Genomic DNA, 24,581 nt, shown 5'->3' on the forward strand with positions numbered 1-24,581 from the left:
AAAAAATGATAGTAAAGACTGGTGAGGCAAAGACTAATGCCTGTGCCATCCTTGTGGTATGTGGTCTCGACCAATATCTCTGTTTCTCAAAAAATTGTGAAACTTTTGAAAGTCATGTTTATCTCTTATATTTTTACTTCACTCTTTTCTCCAGTCAGCTTCAAGATTGGAGTGGATTTTTCACTTCAAATAAACAAAGAGCCAAAGGAGGATACTCATCTACTAAATTTGTCATTTATGACCTCAAGTCACACTTAAACAATAGCTGGCTTTTTGCATGACACACTATTGCACACAGTACAGACACTACCAAGAATGAAGAATATGATATCATAATTTGGAAGAGTTGTTGAAAATCTTGTTCCTCATGAACTTCACATTGGACGGCTGATCCCTGCTCTTGAAGAGCGTCGACCACTCTCGAAATGATACCTGAAATGAGAAAATACACAGTAGTAGTGTGCATATTCAACACAAAGAACATCTTCAGTTCATTGCAATTAAGACAGAATGTAGAGCAACTATCAAGTTGCCTGTCCACCCCTCCCCCCCCCCCCCCAAAAAAAAAAAAAAAAAAAATCACATCTGGTGCTTTATTGCAGTACTTGAGTCCCATAAATCTTTCGAAAGTCATATTAGATGAAGAATATTTGCTTGAGAGCTGTGAAAGATGTACAGTGTATTACTAAATGGTAAAACTACCTATTTCACCACCACCCCCCCCCCCAAAAAAAAAAAAAATGTATGGAGAAATGCTGTAAGCCATGTAAAACAAAGATAGGCTCTGTCTTTACTGCAACTGATTAAACAATTATGTACCGAGTATGTATGCCCATGACTTCCTTTGCCATGGCCACTACTCAAACACTAATAAATTCAGTGCTTATATATTTACGTAAGTAGGGCAATTTGTTAATCATTTGCAATAAAAACAACTCGACGGAAAAATTTCATGAATTTGAATAGGCTTTGTCTTCTTTATACAATTTACAATAGTTTTGCATTTTACAATGTTTTTAAATTCTACTACAGCTGAAAATTCAAATAACAAGTGCATATGTCGGGGCTGCTGCCGAAGTCTCATTCATGATATGCAGGACGTTTACCGGTACCTATCCAACACTGAGACGATGACATCTGTACTGCTATATTCCACTAAGCACTCTTGCAGATACACATCAACTGGCAAAACAATGGCAATAAAGCATTCATATTGTTTCTCCCCCCTCCCCCCTCCCCCTCCCCCCTCCCCCTCCCCCCTCCCCCTCCCCCCTCCCCCCTCCCCCCATCAGCAGTCACACTAATAAACTCCTCTTATGGGAGATTTTCTGAACTGTTTAATGACTTTCAATAGTACCCATGAATAATCACTGACTACACACATACACATAATATTATTTTTCATGACACTCACATCAATGACATGGTAACCAAGCAATTCAAGCTGTCGTCTCTTCATGGCGTGCTGCCCGAGTAGCTTGGAGCCCCCGTAATGGCTGTGATTTCTGGCCCACACCACGATTGCTAGCCTGAGAGGAGGACGAATTGTGGGTCAGTAATCATCGTAATTGTTATCAAAGCCTTCTATCTTCGACGGACAAACTTCTTTTATGTAGTCTCAATGATGAGGGACAGTCAAAATCATATACACTGTATAATATATACAGATAGTTGAATTAATAAATGTGTACATACACTGTACTCATTTAGAGGGCTTCGATCTTCTTCAACACCCATTGCCTATTGCTGAGTTTATGTCGTAGTTTTGATCATTTATCTGGGATAATATCATCACCCCAATTTTTCCATCTTAAATATGAAATTTCATTGTTACATTTTATCTTGCAATATCTTTATTATGGTCACATTTAAAGTGAGTACCTTGGAAATGCGTCTTGTGTTTCAGAACTACTTCTTTTCATAAATTTAGCTCATTATGCACTAGATTGTTCATTATGCCTATACTCAAAGAATGAGAAGTAAACATGATTTAAGTAACAGAATTTTGCATACAACGGTGACTGAAAATGTATACCTCCTTCTACCAATTTATGACATTTCATGATGAGAGAATGAATTAAGAGCCACGGTAGTCCCCAAGTGCCTACCATTTTTCTCCACTCGATGTTGGTGCAGCCACTGGTTTCTGAAGGATTCTCTCGATATTCGTCAGGTAGCCCTTCCTCAGTCCGTCACGCTGTCCATTCTTTGCTCCGCCCTTCCCGAGCTCCTTTGGGTTTGTTCCCTGCGCAATGTTCAGAGAACGAGGAGCAGCAGCGCAGTGCACTGTACCCTGTTGAGTGAGATCTGCTATGAGATTGGATGAAAGTGACACAGCGTTCTTGCCCTTCTGACCGTTGGCTTTGGTCCTGGTGTTCGGAAACTGGGAAAGATCCTCCCTAGAGTTGCCACCAAACCGCAGAGATGGCGTGTTGAACAAGATGGGTCTGTTTTTCTCGTCAAGACGGACTTCAATATCTGGGGGTAGGAAAAAGGTTAAAAAAGAAAGCAGCTAAATCATTCTAATGCCAGTATTTTATTTGGCATGAATATCAAATATTGCACTGATCTTGAAAAAATCCCTTGAAACACATTCTTTTGTGATATTGTCCAACACTGAAATATGCATTTGTTTGATTACCATACCGATATTCTTACCTAGGGTATTGAAATGAGGTAGAATGGAGTGAATCCGGTAGTGCTCCTTTGTGCCGACAGCAGCCCTGACCAGTCCTGCTATGAAGCGCACCTCTGACCTGTTGGTCAGCTGCTGACCAATACTGGGAACGATTTCAGATGAGATGTCCGATCTAAGCAAGAGGGACTAATACAGGCAACAAAAGGAAAAGAAAACTGCATTCACATAGCACAAAAATGCCTTGAACCATATGAAATTACTGTAAAACTATTTTGCAAGTATATCTTAATGATTAAGACGTGTAAGACAAAATTCCGAGTAGTTTGATTCGTGATCAAGATTAACAGTGACAGAATGAGATGACATGCAATGTATTTGTGTTACATTTGGCAATATATTCACAAGATGATGATTTCACGAACATCAATCCACTTGCAAAATTTGTGAGAATAGAAACATCACAAAATTTACTGTATAAAAACATTAACACCATTATGTTGTGTACTGAAAGCAATAATTCCTCTCTTGACTGGAGAACTGAGTTAGAAAGAAGAGGAGGTAAGACTCCAGAGAGAGGGGGAAGAAAAAGGAAGAAAAGAGGGTAAGAGAAGTGGTAGAAGGAGAAAAGAAGAATTTTAACTTTAAAACACAAGTCAAACCAAAGTCTCTGTTTCATGAATGTGGCTGTTTATGTGGGCTTTGGGAGCAAGAAATTCAGAAAAACCAACCGCTCATAAGACTAAAATGTTGCAATGTTCTACTAAACTTGATCAAATTTGAGACATTGACATGAGACATCAATGCTTTCATACAATATACAGATTGAAGATGCACCCATTCTGACAAACTTGAAACGGAGCAAAAAAATCACACATTGCATATTCTCTGCTACAAATCTGAATCTTCCTGTTAAGGCGCAATGTGTGAAACTAGGGAAAGACAAAATACAACAGCAACGAAACTTCAACATGTATACTGCATTTAGAAGCTAGTTTGAAATCCGAGAACACGACTTGGGCTATCAAGCTTAAGTCGGGTTCAGAAAGGAAGGGTGGGGGTAGGTAGATGGGGAAAGAATCGGACATAGAATTCCGAAGTATATTCTTCACAAGCGTATCCGGGCAATTACCCCCCAGCTAAATACACTGGTTAGTGGTAAGATTAGAGTAAAGATTAGGTTTAGGGTTAGGTTTAGGGTTAGGAGTTTGGGTTAGGGTTAGGATTAGGTTCAGGATTAGGATTAGGATTAGGGCCAGGGGAAGGGTCCGGGGTAATTGCCCAGGGGGTAGTTGCCCTACACCCTTCACAAGTTCAATAAAGTTTGTGTGTCCCTTTGGCAACCCTGAAATTAGATTCCTTTCATAAGCTGGTACAGTATATTGTAGAGGTAGGTATTTCTGACCATTCCTCTGAATAACAAGGAAAAGTAGAAATTACGCGGTGCGTAATATATGTCCCCGCCGGAAGTAGCATTTTGTAGCAAAATGTGCAATATAGGTAAAAAATCAAGGTCAAAGGTCAAAGAAGTCAAAGGTCAAAATTCTGTGTAAAAGTTTTGAAGCCCTCACCTAGTGCCATCACATAAAGCAAACGGAATTGAAATCGAGTTAGAAATGGCGAAGGAGTAGCATTTTATAGCCAATGTACAATACAGGTCAAAAATCAAGGTCAAAGGTCAAAGAAGGCAAAGGTCAAAATTCTGTGTAGAAGTTTTGAAGCCCTCACCTAGTGCCATCACATAAAGTAAACGGAATCGAAATCGGGTTAGAAATGGCGAAGGAGTAGCATTTTGTAGCCAATGTACAATACAGGTCAAAAATCAAGGTCAAAGGTCAAAGAAGGCAAAGGTCAAAATTCTGTGTAGAAGTTTTGAAGCCCTCACCTAGTGCCATCACATAAAGCAAACGGAATTGAAATCGGGTTAGAAATGGCGAAGGAGTAGCATTTTGTAGCAAAATGTACAATATAGGTAAAAAATCAAGGTCAAAGGTCAAAGAAGGCAAAGGTCAAAATTCTGTGTAGAAGTTTTGAAGCCCTCACCTAGTGCCATCACATAAAGCAAACGGAATCGAAATCGGGTTAGAAATGGCGAAGGAGTAGCATTTTGTAGCAAAATGTACAATATAGGTCAAAAATCAAGGTCAAAGGTCAAAGAAGGCAAAGGTCAAAATTCTGTGTAGAAGTTTTGAAGCCCTCACCTAGTGCCATCACATAAAGCAAACAGAATCGAAATCAGGTTAGAAATGGCGAAGGAGTAGCATTTTGTAGCAAAATGTACAATATAGGTCAAAAATCAAGGTCAAAGGTCAAAGAAGGCAAAGGTCAAAATTCTGTGTAGAAGTTTTGAAGCCCTCACCTAGTGCCATCACATAAAGCAAACGGAATCGAAATCGGGTTAGAAATGGCGAAGGAGTAGCATTTTGTAGCAAAATGTACAATATAGGTCAAAAATCAAGGTCAAAGGTCAAAGAAGGCAAAGGTCAAAATTCTGTGTAGGAGTTTTGAAGCCCTCACCTAGTGCCATCACATAAAGCAAACGGAATCGAAATCGGGTTAGAAATGGCGAAGGAGTAGCATTTTGTAGCAAAATGTACAATATAGGTCAAAAATCAAGGTCAAAGGTCAAAGAAGTCAAAGGTCAAAATTCTGTGTAGAAGTTTTGAAGCCCTCACCTAGTGCCATCATATAAAGCAAACGGAATCGAAATCGGGTTAGAAATGGCGAAGGAGTAGCATTTTGTAGCAAAATGTACAATATAGGTCAAAGGTCAAGGTCAAAGGTCACGACTGAAATTCTGTGTAGAAGTTTCAAAGCTCCCATGTAGTGCTATCATATAAAGCAAACAGAATCAAAATTGGCTCATAAATGACAGAGAAGTAGCAAATTGAAGATTTTGATCACACACGGACGCACACACGGACACACGGACGGACACACGGACGGACGACCCCACGGTGATATACTTGTGTGTCTACCCCTTTGTTCTCCCTTTTGTTAAAATAGACACACAAGCAAAAATTTTAGCCACACAAGCCTGACGGAATAAAGGCCATCTATTGTGCACTATTGTTCTCCTAGCCACACAAGCATACTCTCGTTAGCACGGACACACGGACGGACGGACGGACACACACACGTACGGAGCCCGTTTCATAGTCCCCTGCTCGAACTCGTTCGGCGGGGACAATAAAGCTGAAAACTTCTTTTATGATTGAAAGGGAAATACCTAAAATTTCCAGTGAATTTATTTGGACCCCAAAAACATTCCAACAGTTATTCTTGAAAGACATGGGGTTAGTCTTTCATTCCTTTTTTTTTTAAAACTCTGAAGTTTATAACTGTAAGATTTCATACACGATGTTGGGGGTTCTATTCTCCAAGCAAAATTTTGTGATGTTTGCAAAAGGGATGTAGAACATTTATAAGGTTTTTTCGAGTATAGGCCGTTGTACCTCATCCAGGCGGTTCCCATCATACTCTGGGCACTCAATCTCAAGTGATCTGTCCAGCAGCAGCATGTCCCTCCGAAGGTCCACCCTAGATTTGTCCATGTATTCTACAGACAAGACAGAGTAGCAAATGACCACAATAAGATGCACGCTGAAGTCAATATGCACATATCCACATGATTCCACCATGTGCATCTGTAATACCCACAGTGGGTTGTACACAGTACCGTAGGATATTTTTAGTACATTATGGCAAATATGACTGGATAATTTCGAACACAGTTTCACACAGGTGGCGTGTATATTATATTGAGCTGATATTCTGCTAGCCAGTAATACAGAAATATTTGAAGTGATGGACTAGAATGGAGTTGTACCCAAGAGGATGTTTTCACAGGAAATAAGAATGGTTCACTACATAATCATGTCACAAACTGATAAAAAAGCAGTTTTTCTTTGTTTACATTTGCTACATATTCAAAAGCTGCATCACTTCGGTGATCCCTCGCATTTATCCCCAAGTTAAATTATCCTGCGGGTTTTTGCCAGGTTTAAGTGCGTGCGTGTGTGTCACACACAAAGCGCACTGCTATAGCTTCTGACCATCCGAGCATTGAGAATTTAGGGTTTCTGGGACGAACACTGAACTAGGGCTTTCTATAGCTCAGTCGGTAGAGCACTGGGCTACCAATCCGGAGGTCTCGCGTTCGTATCCCGATGAAATCCCATTTTCTTTGCTCAATTTTCCAATAATAAACTGATAAAAACTCAAAATTGTTAATCTTGAGATGACTGACAGGAACTCTACAAATCATTGAAAAGGATGTATTTTCATCCATATACCGGAAGGGAAAGTAGTTTGAGCTTGTCTTTGCAATCTCCTAATGGCCATATGCATATGAAAACATGTTGCTTACAAATGAGGAATGGTACTATGCACCTTTAAAAAGTGCAAAAAGCTGATGCCACAGACTCTTCGATGGTGCTAAAGGCACAGAAGACTTATTTCAATACAAACCTATGACAGTGTCCATGAACTCCTTGCTGTAGAGTCTGTCAATCAGTTCCCAGGGGTAAAGCTGGAGGTAGGCTAGGGAGAGCAGACTGGACACCAAATTCATCGGGTACTCCTGCATGTCGTCGTGCTGTCTGAGGTGCTGACCGAGCACAGTTGGCAAGAACTGCGGCGACTCCGGGAGGAACTGGAGCGTGCCGTACGACCAGAGGACCTTGGTGGTGTCCTTGGAGCGCCACTGGTCAGCCTTCTGGATGATCTGCTCGGCGATCTCATTGCACAGCTGGGCGTGACAGATGTGCATGGTGGCATAGGTCAAAAGGATCTGCATGCACGACATAACAGGGTACCACTTGAGGAGAGGCGTCACCGCGTTGGCCACATATTGGAAGAAGTGCTGGTAGCCGTAGTACTGGCGCCGGAAGTGCTTGAGGATCCCAACGACAAAGAAGCTGTGGACATTCTGGATGTCGCTGCTGCACACCAGGTCTGATATCTGCATCATCATGTCTTCAGTTGAAGGTGAGGTGTTGGACTTGAATAGTCCCGTGCACACTGCTCCCACTTCAGTCAGGGTCATGGAGCTGAGGTGATCTGAAAGCATGTGCACCGACTTCTTTTCAACATTCTTGGGTGCCCCTCTGTTCTCTCCTATTAAGTATATCAACTGCACCAGCTCCGGTGTGTTCATATCAGGAACATGTCTCTCACACCTGGCAAAGACCTCTGAGCTGAACCTGGGTACTGGGAGTCCTATCATTCTCCAGGCATCCACAAGCAGCAATTGTTGCCTGAGAGTCAAGCTCTCTGTTCTCTTGCGGCACTCTTCATAGAGCGCTGGCAGAGCTTCCACCCTCGTTCGCACTTGCACGCGCGCAAGAAACATCAGCACTAAAACAAGCTCCTCATGTGACATCTTGGGGCAGACCACTCGGATAATGGTGCAGAGCCTGAGAAATCGGGCATCGTTGTTAAGACTGATTAAGGCTTCGTCAGATCTCTGCGCCAGGGATTGAATACCATCGATGAAATAAGGCACGGGAAAATAACTGTTTTTGTCGGTCCCAATCCTGTCCAAGAATTCCTCTCCAGATAAGCTATCACAAGTTGTGACTACTTCAGTCTCATTCCTTGGCAAGCATGACGCCATGTGCTGATATTCCTCTCTCTCCAGATAGAATAATCTTGGTGTGTGCTTTGAATGAAATGACTCCAATTCTGTCCTCGGCTCCGCGATCAGCTTTGCTCGTTCTCTGAGAAGATAAGCACTGGCAGTCAACATTATCTTATTGTAATTGTATGACACCTCCTTGCTCCCCGGAATCTTGGGCTGTCGTAATTGCTGAGCCTCTCTGCCACTGGGTTGTCCATTTGAGGGCTGTAATGGTATATCAATATGGAATAAACCATTCTTGGCTGGAATATCGGCTAAAGAGTGTGCGCTAGATGTTTGACCTCTGACTGCAGACCCCTGGATTATGGTGCGCGGAGTGCGTGTCCAGTGATTTCTCAGTGGTGTATATCCTGGTGTAAGGCCTTCAAGCTTTGATTCTTTGGGGGCACACTGATTTACGCAACCTGCAATTCTTCTGATATGACGGTGCCCAAAACCTGCATTCAGAAATGATTTCCACCTGCTGACGTGACATTTCGTCATGAAAATCCTCATTTGATGTGAAGCCATGGGTCTTCATGAGATGAAAAACCGTTAGGTTGAACCTCCGGATTCTGGTGGAATGACTCAAATTTATTTCATCCGACAGGTTGTGAGTGGAACAGCATTTACCACAGCAACTGCAGAAAGAAACACATGAAGTTGATTTAATCATTACCTGCATATGGCATGGAGAAGGAACAAAAATTGAATTTAGTAGAAAATCACAAGCAATTTTCACACTAACTGTATCGAATTACAAATGTATGTGAGATCAGGACAGTGGCAAAGATGCAGAAGTGGTTGGGATGCATCATTTTGGCTCTAATGCCTGCCTCACACTGTGATTTCTTGCGATACAACAGGCTGCAATTTTTGAACATCTTGCAATTGAGAGCAACGGTGATATCGCTCAAACGCACTGCAAGCTGCAAATTATCACTAGTCGAAATTGCAGCGTGAGGTGGGCTTTAGCGACTTTACTTGTAAAATGGTGTTCCATACATCAATAACAGCTCACCAGCTGCTCAGTGTGAGGAAATTCAATTCATGGGATACCACTTTGGTATACACTGATTGAGGTACAAATTCCATTAAATATCTATAGCCCTCTAAGTGCACGATTGCCAGGATTTTCTCTAATTTCCAATTCACTTCAGAATTAATAGTTAGAAAAATAGAGAGTTAATACCAACAGTTAGAAAAAGTCTACTCAGTGCTAGTGGAACCTCTATTAAAATGGTTAGACGTCATAGTCATCATGGTCATAGACCCAATCCGTCTGTGTTAATAGACCCTGCTACATTATAGTATACAAACTGACTGTTTCTGTTACGGTTCTGTCAGTATATTTTTCTACTCAGAATTAACTGTTGGCTGTACTCGACCAATGTTGTTCGACTACAGACATCTATAGGTAGTATGTGGTAGTAGATCTATGGTCGTGTATGTGCAGGGCAGGAGAGATGTTTTACATTTTGATTGAAGACTGCACTAGAGTAGAGGTGCATACTGTGTCTGTCGATCCTACCCGTACTTTAACTAAGTAGTAGTACTAGTATGGTTGGGTGTCCATAATACCGGACACCTAACGTTTTTCTATCAATAGAAACGTGAAAAATCTCACAATTGGCCTGAAATTTTACTCACGTGTGGAGAAAATACTCCGGACTCACAAGCGCGTACTGAAAATGCGATCTGAGGTACGCGCTCTTAGATGGCGGCTTCGAACGCGTGGGGTGTCATTTTTTCCGCACTCAGTTGCCCTGCTCATTTCCACCGACCACCCTGAGAATACGTATAAAGGGCACTTAAATGCGTTTTTTCGACAGGCCGCTGTTTTTTTCTAGCCGTCATTTTTTTCCCAATAATATTTGAATATATTTTGAATCCTTCGATATTACTTTTGAAGGACCGTTTGATGAATTTGAATTGATTTTCATAAGGAAACTTTTCATCGTAATTGAAATAAATTAGATGAGTCGGTTTGTTTTTTCACATTCATTTCTCGTTTCTGCATCAACTCGTACGGTCGTAGCGGGCGACAAAATGTTTATGTCATGTGTATGTGTAACGTGTGTGCTCGATCGTACAAGCGGCGGTGACAATTTTGCGGTCAAAATCGTCAAATTTATTACGGAAGGATACTCTACATCTAACAACGAGTCAGCAAAGGTAGGCCTAGTTATAAAATATGTAACGTTAGTTACACGATAAACCTTATTCGATTTTGCTAAATTTCGGTAATTTAGAGGGAATACTTAGTTGTTTTCGCCACATTTTACTCGGTAGCGTAGCCAAGTGAATAATCGAACACCGTTGCGCGTAGTCCCATGTGTACATTTTCTTTCTGTACGCGCAATGCCATTATAATGCGCGGCCGGTCGTTATGGACCCGGTCGGTAGGTTGGACACCTACCATACTAGTAGTATTAGTACTACCGGTACTAGGCTAGGCCCCTAGTACAAGTCCCTACACTCACTTTCCACCAGAGACTCTCTTCTTTCAAACAAATTTATTTGACCTAGAGCTGTAGAATGCACGTCTAACGTTAGACTGTAAATTTATCTAAATTTTAAATCTAACGTTAGAAAAACTCAACCCGCACCCGGTTCAACAAAATCTTGCCAATTGTCTTGCAACTGTTTTAGCCGACCCTGTGATATGCACAGAAAATTAACACAATATCATCCAGCTAACATGGGCTAATGAACACAAACAATGCAATTGCAAAGAGACTCTTGCCAGGTGAATAATTTACTAGATTGTCTAACTATAACTCTAGCTAGGCCGGCCGGGTCTAAGCTAGATAGTCTAGAGGTCTATATAATCAATAAACAGTAACACATTTACATCGTAAAATCATACGTTTGGGACTGTACGGGAGAAGTGCAGCAGCAGCAGAGGTCTAAACTGCCTGATCACTGCTTATAAACGTCTTCACCCTTGCAAGACCCAGAAGTACACCTACAATGGCCCAAAAATAACATAATAACATAATTATTACATACCGAAGACCCAAACTGACTGTGTCAACAGATCTACGCTCCCATTTCCTTTCACGTTTTACACACCATTTCACCATACCACCATTGGCCACCGGTGAACACTGACTGCATGCAGTTGCGGTGCACGTGCGTATGTACATATGTACGTACGGTACGTGTGTACAGCACCGAACTTTCGGTGGTGTACAGGTATGAAGGGGCTCCTGCCAACGTAGAGGGAGGTAGATCCGAGAAGTCGAGTTCCTTGGAAGCTAGCTAGCTAGCTAGCTAGCTATAAAGCTACGTGTACAATACTCGCCAAGCACGGGCTCCTTCGTTGCATCAGAGTCGAGTCCTCCTGGAACATGCCAACGTCACGAGAAGAAGTGAATTTTCAGCGTCTCCTTGCAAGATGCGAGGAGATGGCTGCTCAAAACAGGCCTGGAGACTGGCGACTAGAGAAGGTAAGATCCCCCAGTGGGAATCTTCATTCATTCTTTCCAAACGGCCTGCTTGCACAACTGACTTTTAGAAGGGTAGTGCGTAGGTCTACACATCACTGCAAGGGGCCTACACAGGCGGCGATCGACCATCTCTGCGGCAGTTGCCCCACTGTATCCCCTGCAGTGTCGCGTAGGAGCCCGTGTTGTTGCAGACTGCAGATCTCTCTTTTCTCGAAATCCCCGGATCCACCCCCACTCTGCTCTGCAAGGTATTGATAAAACGTACGCCAGTCTGCTCGAGAACTGCTGCTACATCGCCGCTAGAATCAAGCCCTTATAAGAAATTTTAAGTTCAGAAGCTGATTCTGTATTTTGGAATGATAATTGACATGTACCATGTACCTAGGACAACTTGTCTGCTCAAAAAGGAGAGCTAACAAGTTAGAGCCCCCGGCCAAGAGCCCCCCCCCCCCCCCCAACCCACTGCACTCCTGCACTCGGTCAGGCAGGCAACCATATTGACCAAAAGATCGGTCTGTATCTGGTCGTCAGGGATATGTTCCGTGGAGACTGCGTCTGGCTTCACGGATCCCCTGGACTCTGGAGGAGAGCGATAACGTCAAAAAAATAAAAGAAGACTCTGGACAGATGGATCTTTCTTCTGTCTAACGTTAGCAACCATAGGTGTTCTACACATGGATAGGGCCTACCAGTACATGTAATCATTAATCAAAATGAGGCCTGCTTGTTCCAGATTCTTAGAGATACCCCCTTAATATGTAAAGGATGGGAAGGGGTTAGGATTTTGACCTCCTGTCATGGGCATTTAGAAGGGAAGCTAGCAAAGCGCAGCATGACATATGTGCCGTGGATGTGGTGAAATATCCTGTGAAGAGGGCAGCCCGCCATGCTTTGCTGCAAAACATGTAGACAGAAAGATCCGTCTGTCCAGAGGAGTCTTGGTTATTGATATTATCACTCTCCTAGGCCAGACGCAGTCTCCGCGGAACATATCCCTGATGACCAGATACAGACCGATCTTTTGCCTTGGTCAACAAAACATGCACATATCTTATCCAACACATTCAGGAGACCGCACAAAGGCCAACATCCAAGAAACCCCACTAGGAACCTACCCCTCTTTCAGAATTTTTCGGGGGTTTGAAATTAAACCTATCAGGCTTATTTGGGAAGGATTTGAAAATTACCCCAATTAAAGATATTTGGGGGGAAAATACTCATAAGACCCCCTATTTCAACTATTTTTGGCAATTTATTCCCCAACTTGAGCCCCTAAAATATGCCCCTTTCCTGAAAAATTGGGAACCTGCATGCATGCAGTACAGATGACCACCTGATTTGGGGGGGGGGGGGGGGGGGGGGGGCTCTACTTGTAGGTCACCTACTTTCTTTTGTCATCTACTACATTCCTCCCTTCCTGTCGACTGTCTTCATTTCTTTCCACCAGAGGATGTTTGAGAGTTTGGCCTTCATTTATCGCATTTGGCTTGAGTAACGCTCTTTCTCTATAGTGTAGTTTTATTTGTAGATTTATGCTGACACATTCAGTCACCCTGTGCTCCTAAATCTTTCTTCCTTTTTGTCTGTAAAGCTTCTTTCAAATCTATGTGAGAGTATGTTTATCGACCCTTTATCCACAATATTCTGTAAACTTTACAGACTTTGCACAGGGCCCATATGAGGCTCCCACAGGCAATGGGGTAGTTATCATAATTTTGCCACTGCTACACAGTTGTCATATTTAAAGACAAGTCCTTAGTGTGCCACATTATTCTTTTAAGCAACAATTTCAATTCCCCTCCAACTGCAGTATGTCTGTGCTCTTCAGGACAAGTTGGCGGACCTGAAGAAGACCAACACGTGAGTTTGAAATACCTTACTACACTGTATACGTTGTACACCATATACAAGTAACGTATTTAGCGAGTCTAATTTTTCATGAATTGTGACTTGCAGACAATTTCGCTAGTGGCTAAATTACTGAATCTTGTGAATTACAGGACTGAATGCAGAAATCTATGCGTGCACGTCACATTCATGTCGGGATCAGAGTTAATATTTTCGCATGTTTTTAAAATTTGCGAATAGCACCCGACCCACGAAATTCGTGAAAATAAAAGCCTCACAAAATATTCGGCATATGCAGTACAGTGTACTTGATGCACACTAACTGGCTGTTCAATAGCTTTCCTTTTCATTCTTCCTGGATGGAAAATAATGACATGCATAAGTACACCTTTTTTCCCCTTGCTTAATTTTGACCGTTATGGTAGAAACTACATTTGTTTGTCTGTTTTTCATTTCTGTGGAGATTCATCTGACTAATTTTGCTGACATTGTGTCAGGTATGACAGGTTCTATACAGTAGAAATGATGATAAAATGGAACAGAACATATATTTATGTAAAGTATTTGTTAAACAAATAGGTTTGTAGATAGACACATTTTGTGAAATCCAGATTGCTTACTCACAAATGATTTGTTAGATAATGAACAAGCTGAAAAAAAAAATTCTTGTGAGAGTGATGATAGAATAGTGATGCACAGTATTTGTTCTTTACTATTTGAGCTTTTTAATCAATGCATTTAATTACATGCATTGCATGGATATTTTTTGATTAGTTGTTTATTTTTAAGTGTGAAGCTATTGCGAAAGCTTTTTTTCTTGCAGTCTGCTTTTTTTTATGGTCATACATTGATCATTCCAAAGAATAACATTATTCATACACACACTAGTGCACAGAGATACAGTGTACACGTACAAATTTCCTCACAACATATTCATGACTGCTTGATGAAACTACTACAGAATATTTTGCTTGTAGCACACTGATTATTTCATATTGTTTGTTTATATTATATTTCAACATAGGAAATCAGCTGCAGAAATCATGCAAGACTACAGCAAGAAGGTTGATTACTTGAAGGAAGTTATTCAAATGGAAAAGCTGGTAAGAAATGGCTTGATGTTATGCAGGTCAGAAATTAGCAATAAAAGTGAACAATGATTTGTGTCCACCATTCGATACTGAGTGTGTCTCAATCACAATACAAATAGAAATGATTTAATTTGCCACAGAAATGAAGCAAAAGTAAGGTCATTCATGTTTTATTAAATCTTGCTACATTTTATGTATGCATATGTGTATATATTTATATCTCTTGTTTGCTTTAATACTGTTTAGGGAATGTGGAGTTATTTGATTAAATATTTGATTCCTTAAATACAGCAAGCTTTGCATTTAGGACAAGAAAACAATCCTCGCCTCAAATGTTTATTCTTTTATCAAAGCCCAAATTTCTAGGAACTTACTTTTTTGCATGGTACGAAAATGTAATGCTACAATCACGAAAGACCCAAAAGGCATGCCCTTCCTCAGAGTCATGATTTTTCAGGTTGTACATGCTTCCCTTACAAAGGATAGGAAAACTCATATGTTCGCACTATGTCATTGAGATGCTGCCACAGTGATGTGGGAGAGCCAGTTGTAAGTTATTATTAAAATCTAATATCAGTTCAAGACATTCATTCAGATGTACAACCTTTTCTGTCATAGAAGAATACCAGTTTATGTAATACATGGTAGCAACAATGGAAAGTGGGTGTAATGCAGCATTTGGTTAACAATTTAAAAAGAAGAAAACTCGTAATATTGTACTCTTTTTATCAAACTAATTCATTTTTGGACTGGATTTCCCCTTTAAGGAGGATTTAAACATTAATGTAGAGCGATATTAACTAATCGGCTGAGGGCGAGGTTAATGCTTTTCTGTAATGCACGTTATTACCAAGATAAGACAGATCATACCAATTAATTATGTGTGAATGTAAAAAGTTTTAGGTTTCACAGAGAAATGAAGGCAATCTTCACACCATGTGTTGAATAACAAAGTTATTTAACCCTTCCAAAACACAATAAAAACAATACACACTGCACACACACACACACACACACACACTCTTTACACACATACACAGAACAAAACAAAGATGAAAAAAGAAGAAAGCTGTAATAACAAATTTCCTTTATTACTAGTATCATATACTGGTTTAAAAATAAAGTGTTTTTGTGCCCTCTATTTCCAAGCCAACAGCCAGCGAGAAGGCAATGAAGACCCAGCTACTGGCCCCAGCCAGGACCTCAGGCATCCAACACCCCAACTCACCATCCATGGCGAGGTCCAAGGATCTACACCAACAGCTCTCCTCCAGATACGCCAATGAGATGAGGAAAGAGTTGCTTGGCGACGTAAGTAGATGTGGAATGCTACTTCATTGCTGCTCATTGCATGTGTCCTCTTCAAATGATTAAATAGGCATTTCATATTTCTTCCTACTATCTCTTTCTTCTCTTCTTTTATTTAGATGTGGTAAACATATCATTTACTTTAACCCGTTGAGGACGAGTCCCGAGTATACTAGGGCAGGTGTCTATGGGAAATGCATGTTGTAGCAAAATCAGTCCATCCTCAATGGGCTGATACTAAGTACTGTGTATACTATGTAAATATTTCACAGTGGTTTTCCGTCTTTCAAATTTATTTATGTTCAAGTCCATTTGTATTCATGAAATTCTCTTCACTGCACATCCCCAAGGATGTGCCTCAGATATGGCAATGCAATATCCATGTCAGTATTACCAACACAACCATGATGCACAATAATCAGCAGCTCCTTTGCATTCATGCCCGTCACTGTGGATCTTAAAGGTGCATGGTCCCGGCGTTTTAGTCAAATGCGTACGCGGGCGCACGGCGCAAGTTTCCTATAGAGACCTACGCTATCAACTCCTCTTTAGCGCTTACGCTTTGGCCTACTTCCTCGAGTCCGAAGAAGTCCGATTCACTGTAGTCAGTGGTCCGATCACAGTTCGGCTCATGATTCGGCTGAGGGCGATGACAGCTTTAGCAAACCTCTTTTGTGATGTCATGATAACAAGCACATAAGCATGCACCCTGGCATTACTACAGACTGCGTGATGCGCAGAGAAGACAACGAAGGCAACGTTACTTAGCAACACCTACGCACTTTAATCTTGATGACAGCTCAACTTCGGTAATCTTTGTATCAATGCTGACGGTGATCGGCAGTATCATCAGCAGCGCCCTCTACACTACCGGGACTATGCACCTTTAAATCTAGGGACTGGCAAGAGCATTTTGCAAGTCCCTAGGTGCTGAAAATTACAATGTATGCCTGCAAAATGTATGGTGTATGTGCCATTGATAAGGACAAAGATATCCAATCAAGTTTTCCAAACCATTGCTTGAGTGGATGGCACCATGTAGATAGTGACGCTGACATTCTGTAGTCCACCTCAACTCCAGGATATTACTCAAAAGTTGATAACTTGTGACTAACAAGGCAATGGATTGGAAGAGCCTATTTGCATTCTTCCTGAAGCTGTCGTCCTGTTTGCAGAATCAAACTAGTTTACTCTAGTTTTTGGAGAAGAAGCTTATAATTCTGTGATAGTTGTGCCATGTTCATTCCCACCCATTACTTGTCAGATTCTGCCAAAAGAAATCTAGTTGTATCCTCTGTTCAGAACTTGAATCTTATTCTTTCCAGGACGGGAATGTTTTGATTATATTCACCTCATTTCTCCGCCTATGCATTTGCCATTGTGCTTTCTTCTTTGAAGAGTCAATATAAGCAGTGAGAAGCTTTTGAATACTAAAGTGTATGTGTGTGTTTCTTTGTTTCTTTGTTTTGGTCTTTGCTTACATTGATATCTCATAGTCATTTGTCCTTTCTACCAACAAACACTATGGAATTTATACTGTCACCCATTGCAGTTTGCCAGGGTTCTGAATTTTGAATGATCATCTTTGCTTTTATTTCATCAGAAAACAGTAGTCATTTCAAACATTAGAATTTTCCTTTTTGTAAGCATATTTTATGATTTCACTATTTCTCTCTAGTTCCTGGGACACTTTGTTTAATAATATTCTGATACTGTATGCATGGAAAGAGTTTTCACCTAAGCTTTTATTTGGTTATTGACTCTTACAGGGTGACAGCATTCCTCATTCAAATGGAGTGAGAAAGAGAAGGTTTGTATATTTTCACTTCTTACCTCTTACCTTTTATTCCAATGATATCTAGTCACCTTTATGTGAAATGCAGTGAAAATCATCTGTACACCAGACTTGGTGAATATTCAAGAATGAAGCTTAATTTTCAATCAGTGTTAATGAGCTGGCAGAAATGATGGCTGTATTTGTTTTAGTTTATGATGATGATGATGATCCACAGCATTTGTATAGCCCCATATATCTGTTGGAGAAACATTCAAAGGTGCAGACTCCTCCAAGAGAGTTAACAGTTGAATGCCTGGTGAAAAATGTGAGTCTTGAGTGAGACTTTGAAGTGATCCAGTTTGTCAATTTCACGGAGAAAAGATGGAAGGGAGCTCCATAGGAGAGGAGTGGTAGAGGAAAATGCCCAGTCTCCATATCCCTGAGATACATACACTGGACAGCAAACGAAAATAACCACTTCTGTCAAAGGCCGCACACAAAAATTCAGCCCCTAGAAATAAACAATTTTTGTAAACAGGTATGCTGCAATATCCATTAGTAATGACATACCCAATAGCAAGTGATTATCTTTATTACAAAGAAAAAAAATGACATGCACAGCATCTTGGTCACTGAATCAAAAGTCACAAAATGTAACATAGTGAGCCTTACAAGTTTTACGCAAAAATCAATGTCACAGGACGAAAAAAAAAACAGTCACAAACATCGATGTTCAATAATGTGTATGTCCTCCTCGTGCATGGACACATTCTAGGCATCTCTGACGCATGCTCTGGACAAGCTGTCTGGCGTAGTCCCGGGAAAGTTCTGTCCATTCTCCTGCAGAGCTTGGATCAATGTTTGCCGATTGACAGGAGGCTGTTCCCTAGATCTCACCCGTCTGTGGTGGAAAGTGCTTTTGTGTGGGACTTTTGATTCAGTGACCAAGATGCTGTGCATGTCAAGTTCTTCTTTGTTATGAAGACATTCACTTGCTTATGTGCATGTGATTAGTAAGGGGCATTTACACGCCTATGTACAAAAATTGTAAATTTCTGTGAGCAGCCTTTGACAGAAGTGGGTACTTTCTTTTGCTGTCCAGCTTATGTATAAATAGGCATCTTGCTGAAGAGTATGGGCCAGATGAGCGAAGGCCAGAGTGAGGCTGACGCCACTCGATTAGGGAAGTTTATGAGAGATGATGTTTCTGAAAACCAGAGAGAGCAGTCAAATCAAGACAGTGAAGTGATTCTTGCTCGTTCTGAGGAATGTACCTTGACTGCTGTATTGAGAAATTAGAAAAAAGTATTCCATACTGACCATGAAATAGCAGTACATGATTAGTTTGACCTTTTGTGACCAGAAGAAATAAATCTGACAAGGAGGGAATTGCTTGATGCATTACCATTGGGCAAAAATAGGAAAGTTTGTGGAAAATTTTAACCTTCATGTTTATCTTGACAGAATGACATAGATTTCTTGTGTATATGTGACCGCCCAACTTAAAACCTACAAAAAGTAGCAGATTTGAATTCTCTGTAATGAACCATGATATGTACAATTTGGGTTGACCACATCAAATTTTTAAGTTTGCCTTACCCAGGAGAGAAAACGTTCCTCTACTTACTGTCAAAATATGGTGGCTTAAAACAAAACTGATGTATGAGCAGTTTTTCTGGACCATATTTTTTCAGTCAGGTCCTGCTTTCACTGGGAAATGTATGTTTTCATTGATCCTTCTGCACAGCACGCCTGAGTGACCTCAATCTTTAAATACCCTTTTCTCCCTTTTCTGTGAAACTGCACCTCATTGCTCTCTCTTTAATATTTCAAACACTTTTTGAATGGGTGAGGATGGCCTAGAGCTTACTGTTTTAGACTATGTAGAAAAGTAGAAATTCATTTTCGCCTACTTTCAATGAGTTTTGAGCTTGATGGTCGCATATGCAAATTAGACAAGGCAGTGATGTCACATCAATAATTCTTTCTGTGACGCCAACAGGGGAGGTGAGGAGGAGGTGACAGATGACCTGGATGCCTTCCTACAGCATCACAACAACGTCCAGGAGAAGTTGGCCGACGAGATGCTGTCCCTGACGAGGAACCTCAAACACAACTCCTTGGTAGCCAGCAGCATCATTCAGGAGGACAACAGGGTACGATCAGAGAGGCCTGACTTGGGTTAAAGGATGTGACTAGAAATCATGCAACCATTTTTTTTTGCAGAGCATCGTTCTTCAGTTTTATTCACGTACGGTATAGCATAACCTTTAACATATCAGCTAGTAAGCCTGGTGAGGTACAGTCTAAAAATTCCTGCTCCCTAGAATTTGATGATTGAACAGCTGACATGAATAATGTAATAACCAGGAAAAACCAACAGAGATCATGATAACCATTCCAACATTTCATACTTCCTTAATGGTGGTTTTTAGCATGCATTTCTTTATGTCTTTCTTTGGTGTTTTTAAAATAATATAATGAACTTAGTCAACTTCTCTATTAGTACAACCTAGAGTAATACAAATATCTGTGTTTGCATATTCTGCTTTTGTTTTTGTTTTTGTTTTGTTTTGTTTTCATTTTGTGTGTGTGTGTGTGTGTGTTTTTGTTTTTTTTTTTGTGGTGGGGGGGGGGTAGTGCAAATATGCATGTTATCAGAGTAGTTATTGTGGAAAGTGTAAACAGTTATCAACAATAGGTCTTTATTTGTGTCTTCTTAAACACAGGTCTATGACTTAACATTGCACCTAATGGCTTACATGGCTGGTTTGTTTGTTTGTTACTTCCCCGCAGAGATTGGAAGAATCCAACAAATTGGCGGCGTCCAACTACGGCAAGCTGAAGACGGAGAGTGAACGGTTACAGGCCCACGCCAACAAATCCTGCAACTGGTGGGTCTGGGGACCCGTCATATGTGTCACCATCATCTTCCTCTGGATGATCTTCGTCATACGCCTCTTCCCTTCCAAGGCTTGATAAGGAAACAGCCGCACACTGGGTGTGGCTGTTTTGTTTTGTATTGTGTTGGTCAGATGGAGACAAAAATGAGCAATAGCAAGAAGAGCTTTTTGCCATTGCCATTTTGCCTCCCCTGTGTTCAATATAATGATGCCTTCACCCTTTTTTTTCTTGCCGAATGTGTAGGATAGCTTCTGTCAATTTCTATAATTCTTACTAGGGGAGGCAGCTGCGAACTTTGCTGTCTCATATTCTTGGAATACTGCCACAAATATATTGACTAGGCGGGGGAGGGATTATATCTTTCAAGGAACTTTTCTACCAAGAGTTATGAAATGTTACTGAGGGAAGGATGAAGCACTTGTGAATAAGGTTGTGCTTCAAAACGTGAGTGTGACACCAAAAAATGGTGGACGAGAAAACGAAAGGTGTTCCCGAGGCAAAGTGTATTTGAAGTTACATACTTTCGGAGAATTGGTAGCATGGCTACTGGAGTGAAATCACATCTTCTTTGTACTCTTGTGGCATAAAAACTCTGGAAAGCTACCCCCACCCACCTTCATTATACCCCAAGACTTGATGGGACCTAAATGATATGCCATATTGGACGGCAATATCTATTTCATTTTAGCATACAGTGCAATACTTTCAGTAAGTTTTGCAGTGCAAACCGTGATATTACTATGCTTTGCAATCTTTTGTCGCATGCTGTGCCTTTGCAACAATGGTCTAAGTATTCCGAACTTGAAATCAAAGTGTGAACAAAGTTATTGAAAATCTTATATGCAATAACTCCGGTCAGTATGTGATGATAGTATTTGTCTTTGCTAGTCTAGTGGAACTGTCCGTCGCAACTAGGATGTGCTCAAATCCCTCTTTGCACATTTTCCAGGCATAGAAGTTACTTTGTTGTTGTTCTATAGACCAGGGTTGGTATGGATGCCTTGCCAGGTTGTCGTAGTCAATTGGTGTATTAAAGTTCTGATTCTTCCAGGTAACGTTCAATAAAGGTACAAAATGAAATCAATTCATCTGGACTTACTGTTTTAAATCCAAGAACGGTTTCACGTCGGATCGTGGATGCTTTATCAGTTGGTCTGATTAGTCTGATTTGATGGCTGGAAGACGTCGTTGCCAACTAGTGCAGACGCAGTACCAATGTCATTGCAAGCAGCCGCTACATGTATTGGTAGCTTTATTCAAATCTCTGTGATTTGGCCAAATTCTCATTTTATATTTACCTCCTTTCCATGGTCACCATTTCAATGATGCTCATACCTTCCATTGATGTGAGTTTAATTTTTACTGTCTTTCTGCACTTTTTGTGCTGGATGAATCATAGGTGTATTTTTTTTTTTTTTTTTTGTCTACACTGGTATTTAATACCCATGTGGCCCAGACCTCATGTTAAAATAGTGATTCTTTTTGTCATTTTTGTCAACTTTGTAAACTTTTGTAAATGATATGTTTTGCTGTTATGTGGGTGTTTTGGCCTAAGAATGACAGAAAGTTGTCATCAACTGCTCCAAACACTATGTTGCAAAAGTTCTTTTTTTCTTTTTCATACACTTGTTTGGATACATTACCTCATCAATTTGATCATGTGTCATGTGTGGTGACACCAGCATTAGAAATCTCAGATTATTCTTGCCTAGCGTCCTGTTAGCCTCTACTGACATGAGATTGCCCAGAACACAAGTATCTTCTTTTCTGATTCTTTTGAAAAACCCTAGAAGCAAGTGTGAGGTTAACATAACATTGACAATCTTCATATGCTTGTCGGTCACAGCGTTTGCGAGAAATCATCCTTATTTGGTGGAGTTCGGACCGCCATCGTTATTGTTGTCATCCCTGATGTCATGAATGTCCCCGTTGCGATGATTTTTTTTTTCTCATAACTTCCATTTTTTAGTAGCTACTGTAAAAGAGGAAATTTTTGCAGTGTTGAAATTTTCGTGCATTTCGCGCAACCAGAAACTAGCGCGAAAATAAAAGTGCGCAAATATTTTTGCCTGCCATATGTTCCTGTGCGTGATGTCTTGATTCGGCTGAATTAAAAACATGCGAAACTCTTCTGACCCGGCCAAGTGCAAAAAAATTAGTCGCACGAAAATATCCACTTTTACAGTATTGTTGTTGCTACAGTGAAGTCCAAGCAGGGGGGTAGGTTCTTTTCCACCTCCCTGGTCCAAGTGTAATGATTTGTTAGTGACTATTTTCAGGGGTAATTTCATGAATGTGATGTACTCAGTTACACTAAGCAACTATTCATGGTTATTGAAAGCTTGCAAAAATGTCTACATTCTTGCAAGACTTTTGTCAAGTTTTCTTTCGCTTGTATAGGAAATGCAGTCACAGAATGAAATTATTTGTTATTTGATATGGAAGGATTGATCAAGCATTGATTTATAGATCTATACCAGGAGTGGAGACAGCATCGATTGTTGGGAAAAAACCGGGGGAAAAAACATGACCTTTAATGTATGATTTTTGGCTGCCACTGAGTACATGTACTTGTATTGCATGATTATGTAATATAATTTGTAAATAAAATATGATATTTATATGAATGATAGATGGTATTTCAACTCTCATCTGTACTTGTGTATGATGCCCTGATGAAATTTGTTGTACATATGCATTTAAGTGCATAGTGATCTGTTGCATAAATGTGTGTGAGAGTGAGAAATCTTATCAACAGATTAAATTTAGCAAATCTGCCACATGTACAGTGTGTCTCTAAAAAAAGTAAACCCAACTTCAACAGCAAATTTTCAGAAAACTATAAAATATTTGCACATTATTTTTTCATGGTTCGATAGTTCAATAAGTCCTCTATCTAATGATACCACATAGGTTATGTAACTCTCATGCATGACTGAGCATGATTCAACTTAGTGAATGGGTGTGAAATCATCACTGTGGCAAGTTATTTCTTGCTATTGTCATGCATTCAGGGCATATTTGAAGTTAAATTTTTGTCAGCAAAGGTTGTTCCTGACACAGGCACACTTCACATGCTTTCCAAACATGGTACAGTTGACAATTGAGCAGAGAGTATTCCTGGTAACTCGATACCAGGAAACAAGAAGTTGCGTGGAAGTTCAAGAGGCTTTTCGGGTGCAGTTCCCCGACAGGCAGCCTCCAACACAAAGAGCCATCTGGTACAATGTGAGAAAGTATGCTGATCACGGAACTTGCCACAGTGATGATTTCACACCCATTCACTAAGTTGAATCATGCTCAGTCATGCATGAGAGTTACATAACCTATGTGGTATCATTGGACAGAGGACTTATTGGACTATGTAACCATGGAAAAATAATGTGTAAATATTTTATAGTTTTCTGAACATTTGCCGTTGAAGTTGGGTTTACTTTTTTTAGAGACACCCTGTATTACAGAGCAAAATGCACTACATGTATATGTTGAAAACACTGTATGTTGAAAACATCCGAGAGATGCACAATTATTTGCAGCAATGTGACAAGAAGTCAATAATTGTGCAGGATGAACATACAATGTATCAGCATACTCGGGTCTGTTGAAAAAATGATAAGAACAATTAAGCCAGCTTTACTAATGCATTCATATTTATGATTATTTTTCCTTGGGATATAGTACAGTACTACAATTGTACTTCATTATACACGTACATGTTGTACAATTGTACAAATATAATCTAGCCTTCTTGACAACACCTAATGTACTAGGGACTTCATCACTTGAAATCCATCTTGTAACCCATTTAGTTGTTGCTATGTCAGGCAATACTTTCTACTTGTTGTTCCCAACATGTAGAACACCTAATGTACCGGTAAGTCAACGTGTGGGAACGGAAGTGCAGCTCTCGGCCTCTAATAATAAGCACATCGATAGAGCAATAATT

At 40.5% G+C, this 24,581-nt stretch overlaps 2 protein-coding genes across 2 annotated transcripts; one reads left to right on the plus strand and one right to left on the minus strand.

Moving 5' to 3' along the window:
* Positions 1-330: 330 nt before the first annotated feature.
* Positions 331-8,451, minus strand: LOC139738498 (FAST kinase domain-containing protein 5, mitochondrial-like). The gene is made up of 6 exons (XM_071649124.1): positions 7,106-8,451; positions 6,091-6,194; positions 2,659-2,824; positions 2,109-2,478; positions 1,415-1,529; positions 331-432 (listed from the first exon to the last, which is right to left on the minus strand). Exons 1-6 carry the CDS (start codon positions 8,382-8,384, stop codon positions 331-333), a joined length of 2,136 nt encoding a protein of 711 aa, XP_071505225.1. The 5' UTR covers positions 8,385-8,451.
* Positions 8,452-11,575: 3,124 nt separating this feature from the next.
* LOC139738506 (vesicle transport protein USE1-like) lies at positions 11,576-20,719 on the plus strand. The gene is made up of 7 exons (XM_071649132.1): positions 11,576-11,707; positions 13,518-13,567; positions 14,580-14,658; positions 15,796-15,957; positions 17,724-17,764; positions 19,734-19,887; positions 20,528-20,719. Exons 1-7 carry the CDS (start codon positions 11,609-11,611, stop codon positions 20,708-20,710), a joined length of 768 nt encoding a protein of 255 aa, XP_071505233.1. The 5' UTR covers positions 11,576-11,608; the 3' UTR covers positions 20,711-20,719.
* The last annotated feature ends 3,862 nt before the right edge of the window (positions 20,720-24,581 follow it).

Source organism: Diadema antillarum, unplaced genomic scaffold (assembly GCF_040938485.1).
Source record: "Diadema antillarum isolate AM-2024a unplaced genomic scaffold, OU_Dant_1.0 seq00000746_RagTag, whole genome shotgun sequence".
NCBI lineage: Eukaryota > Metazoa > Echinodermata > Echinoidea > Diadematoida > Diadematidae > Diadema > Diadema antillarum.

Coding starts and splice junctions, on each gene's coding strand:
- LOC139738498 (XM_071649124.1), bottom strand. CDS start 8,384: ATGTTGACTGCCAGTGCTTATCTTCTCAGAGAACGAGCAAAGCTGATC. Junction 6,195..7,105: donor GTTCATGGACACTGTCATAG/GTTTGTATTGAA, acceptor TCTTGTCTGTAG/AATACATGGACAAATCTAGG. Junction 2,479..2,658: donor ACCTCATTTCAATACCCTAG/GTAAGAATATCG, acceptor TCCTACCCCCAG/ATATTGAAGTCCGTCTTGAC.
- LOC139738506 (XM_071649132.1), top strand. CDS start 11,609: ATGCCAACGTCACGAGAAGAAGTGAATTTTCAGCGTCTCCTTGCAAGA. Junction 11,708..13,517: donor GAGACTGGCGACTAGAGAAG/GTAAGATCCCCC, acceptor CTCCAACTGCAG/TATGTCTGTGCTCTTCAGGA. Junction 13,568..14,579: donor GACCTGAAGAAGACCAACAC/GTGAGTTTGAAA, acceptor ATTTCAACATAG/GAAATCAGCTGCAGAAATCA.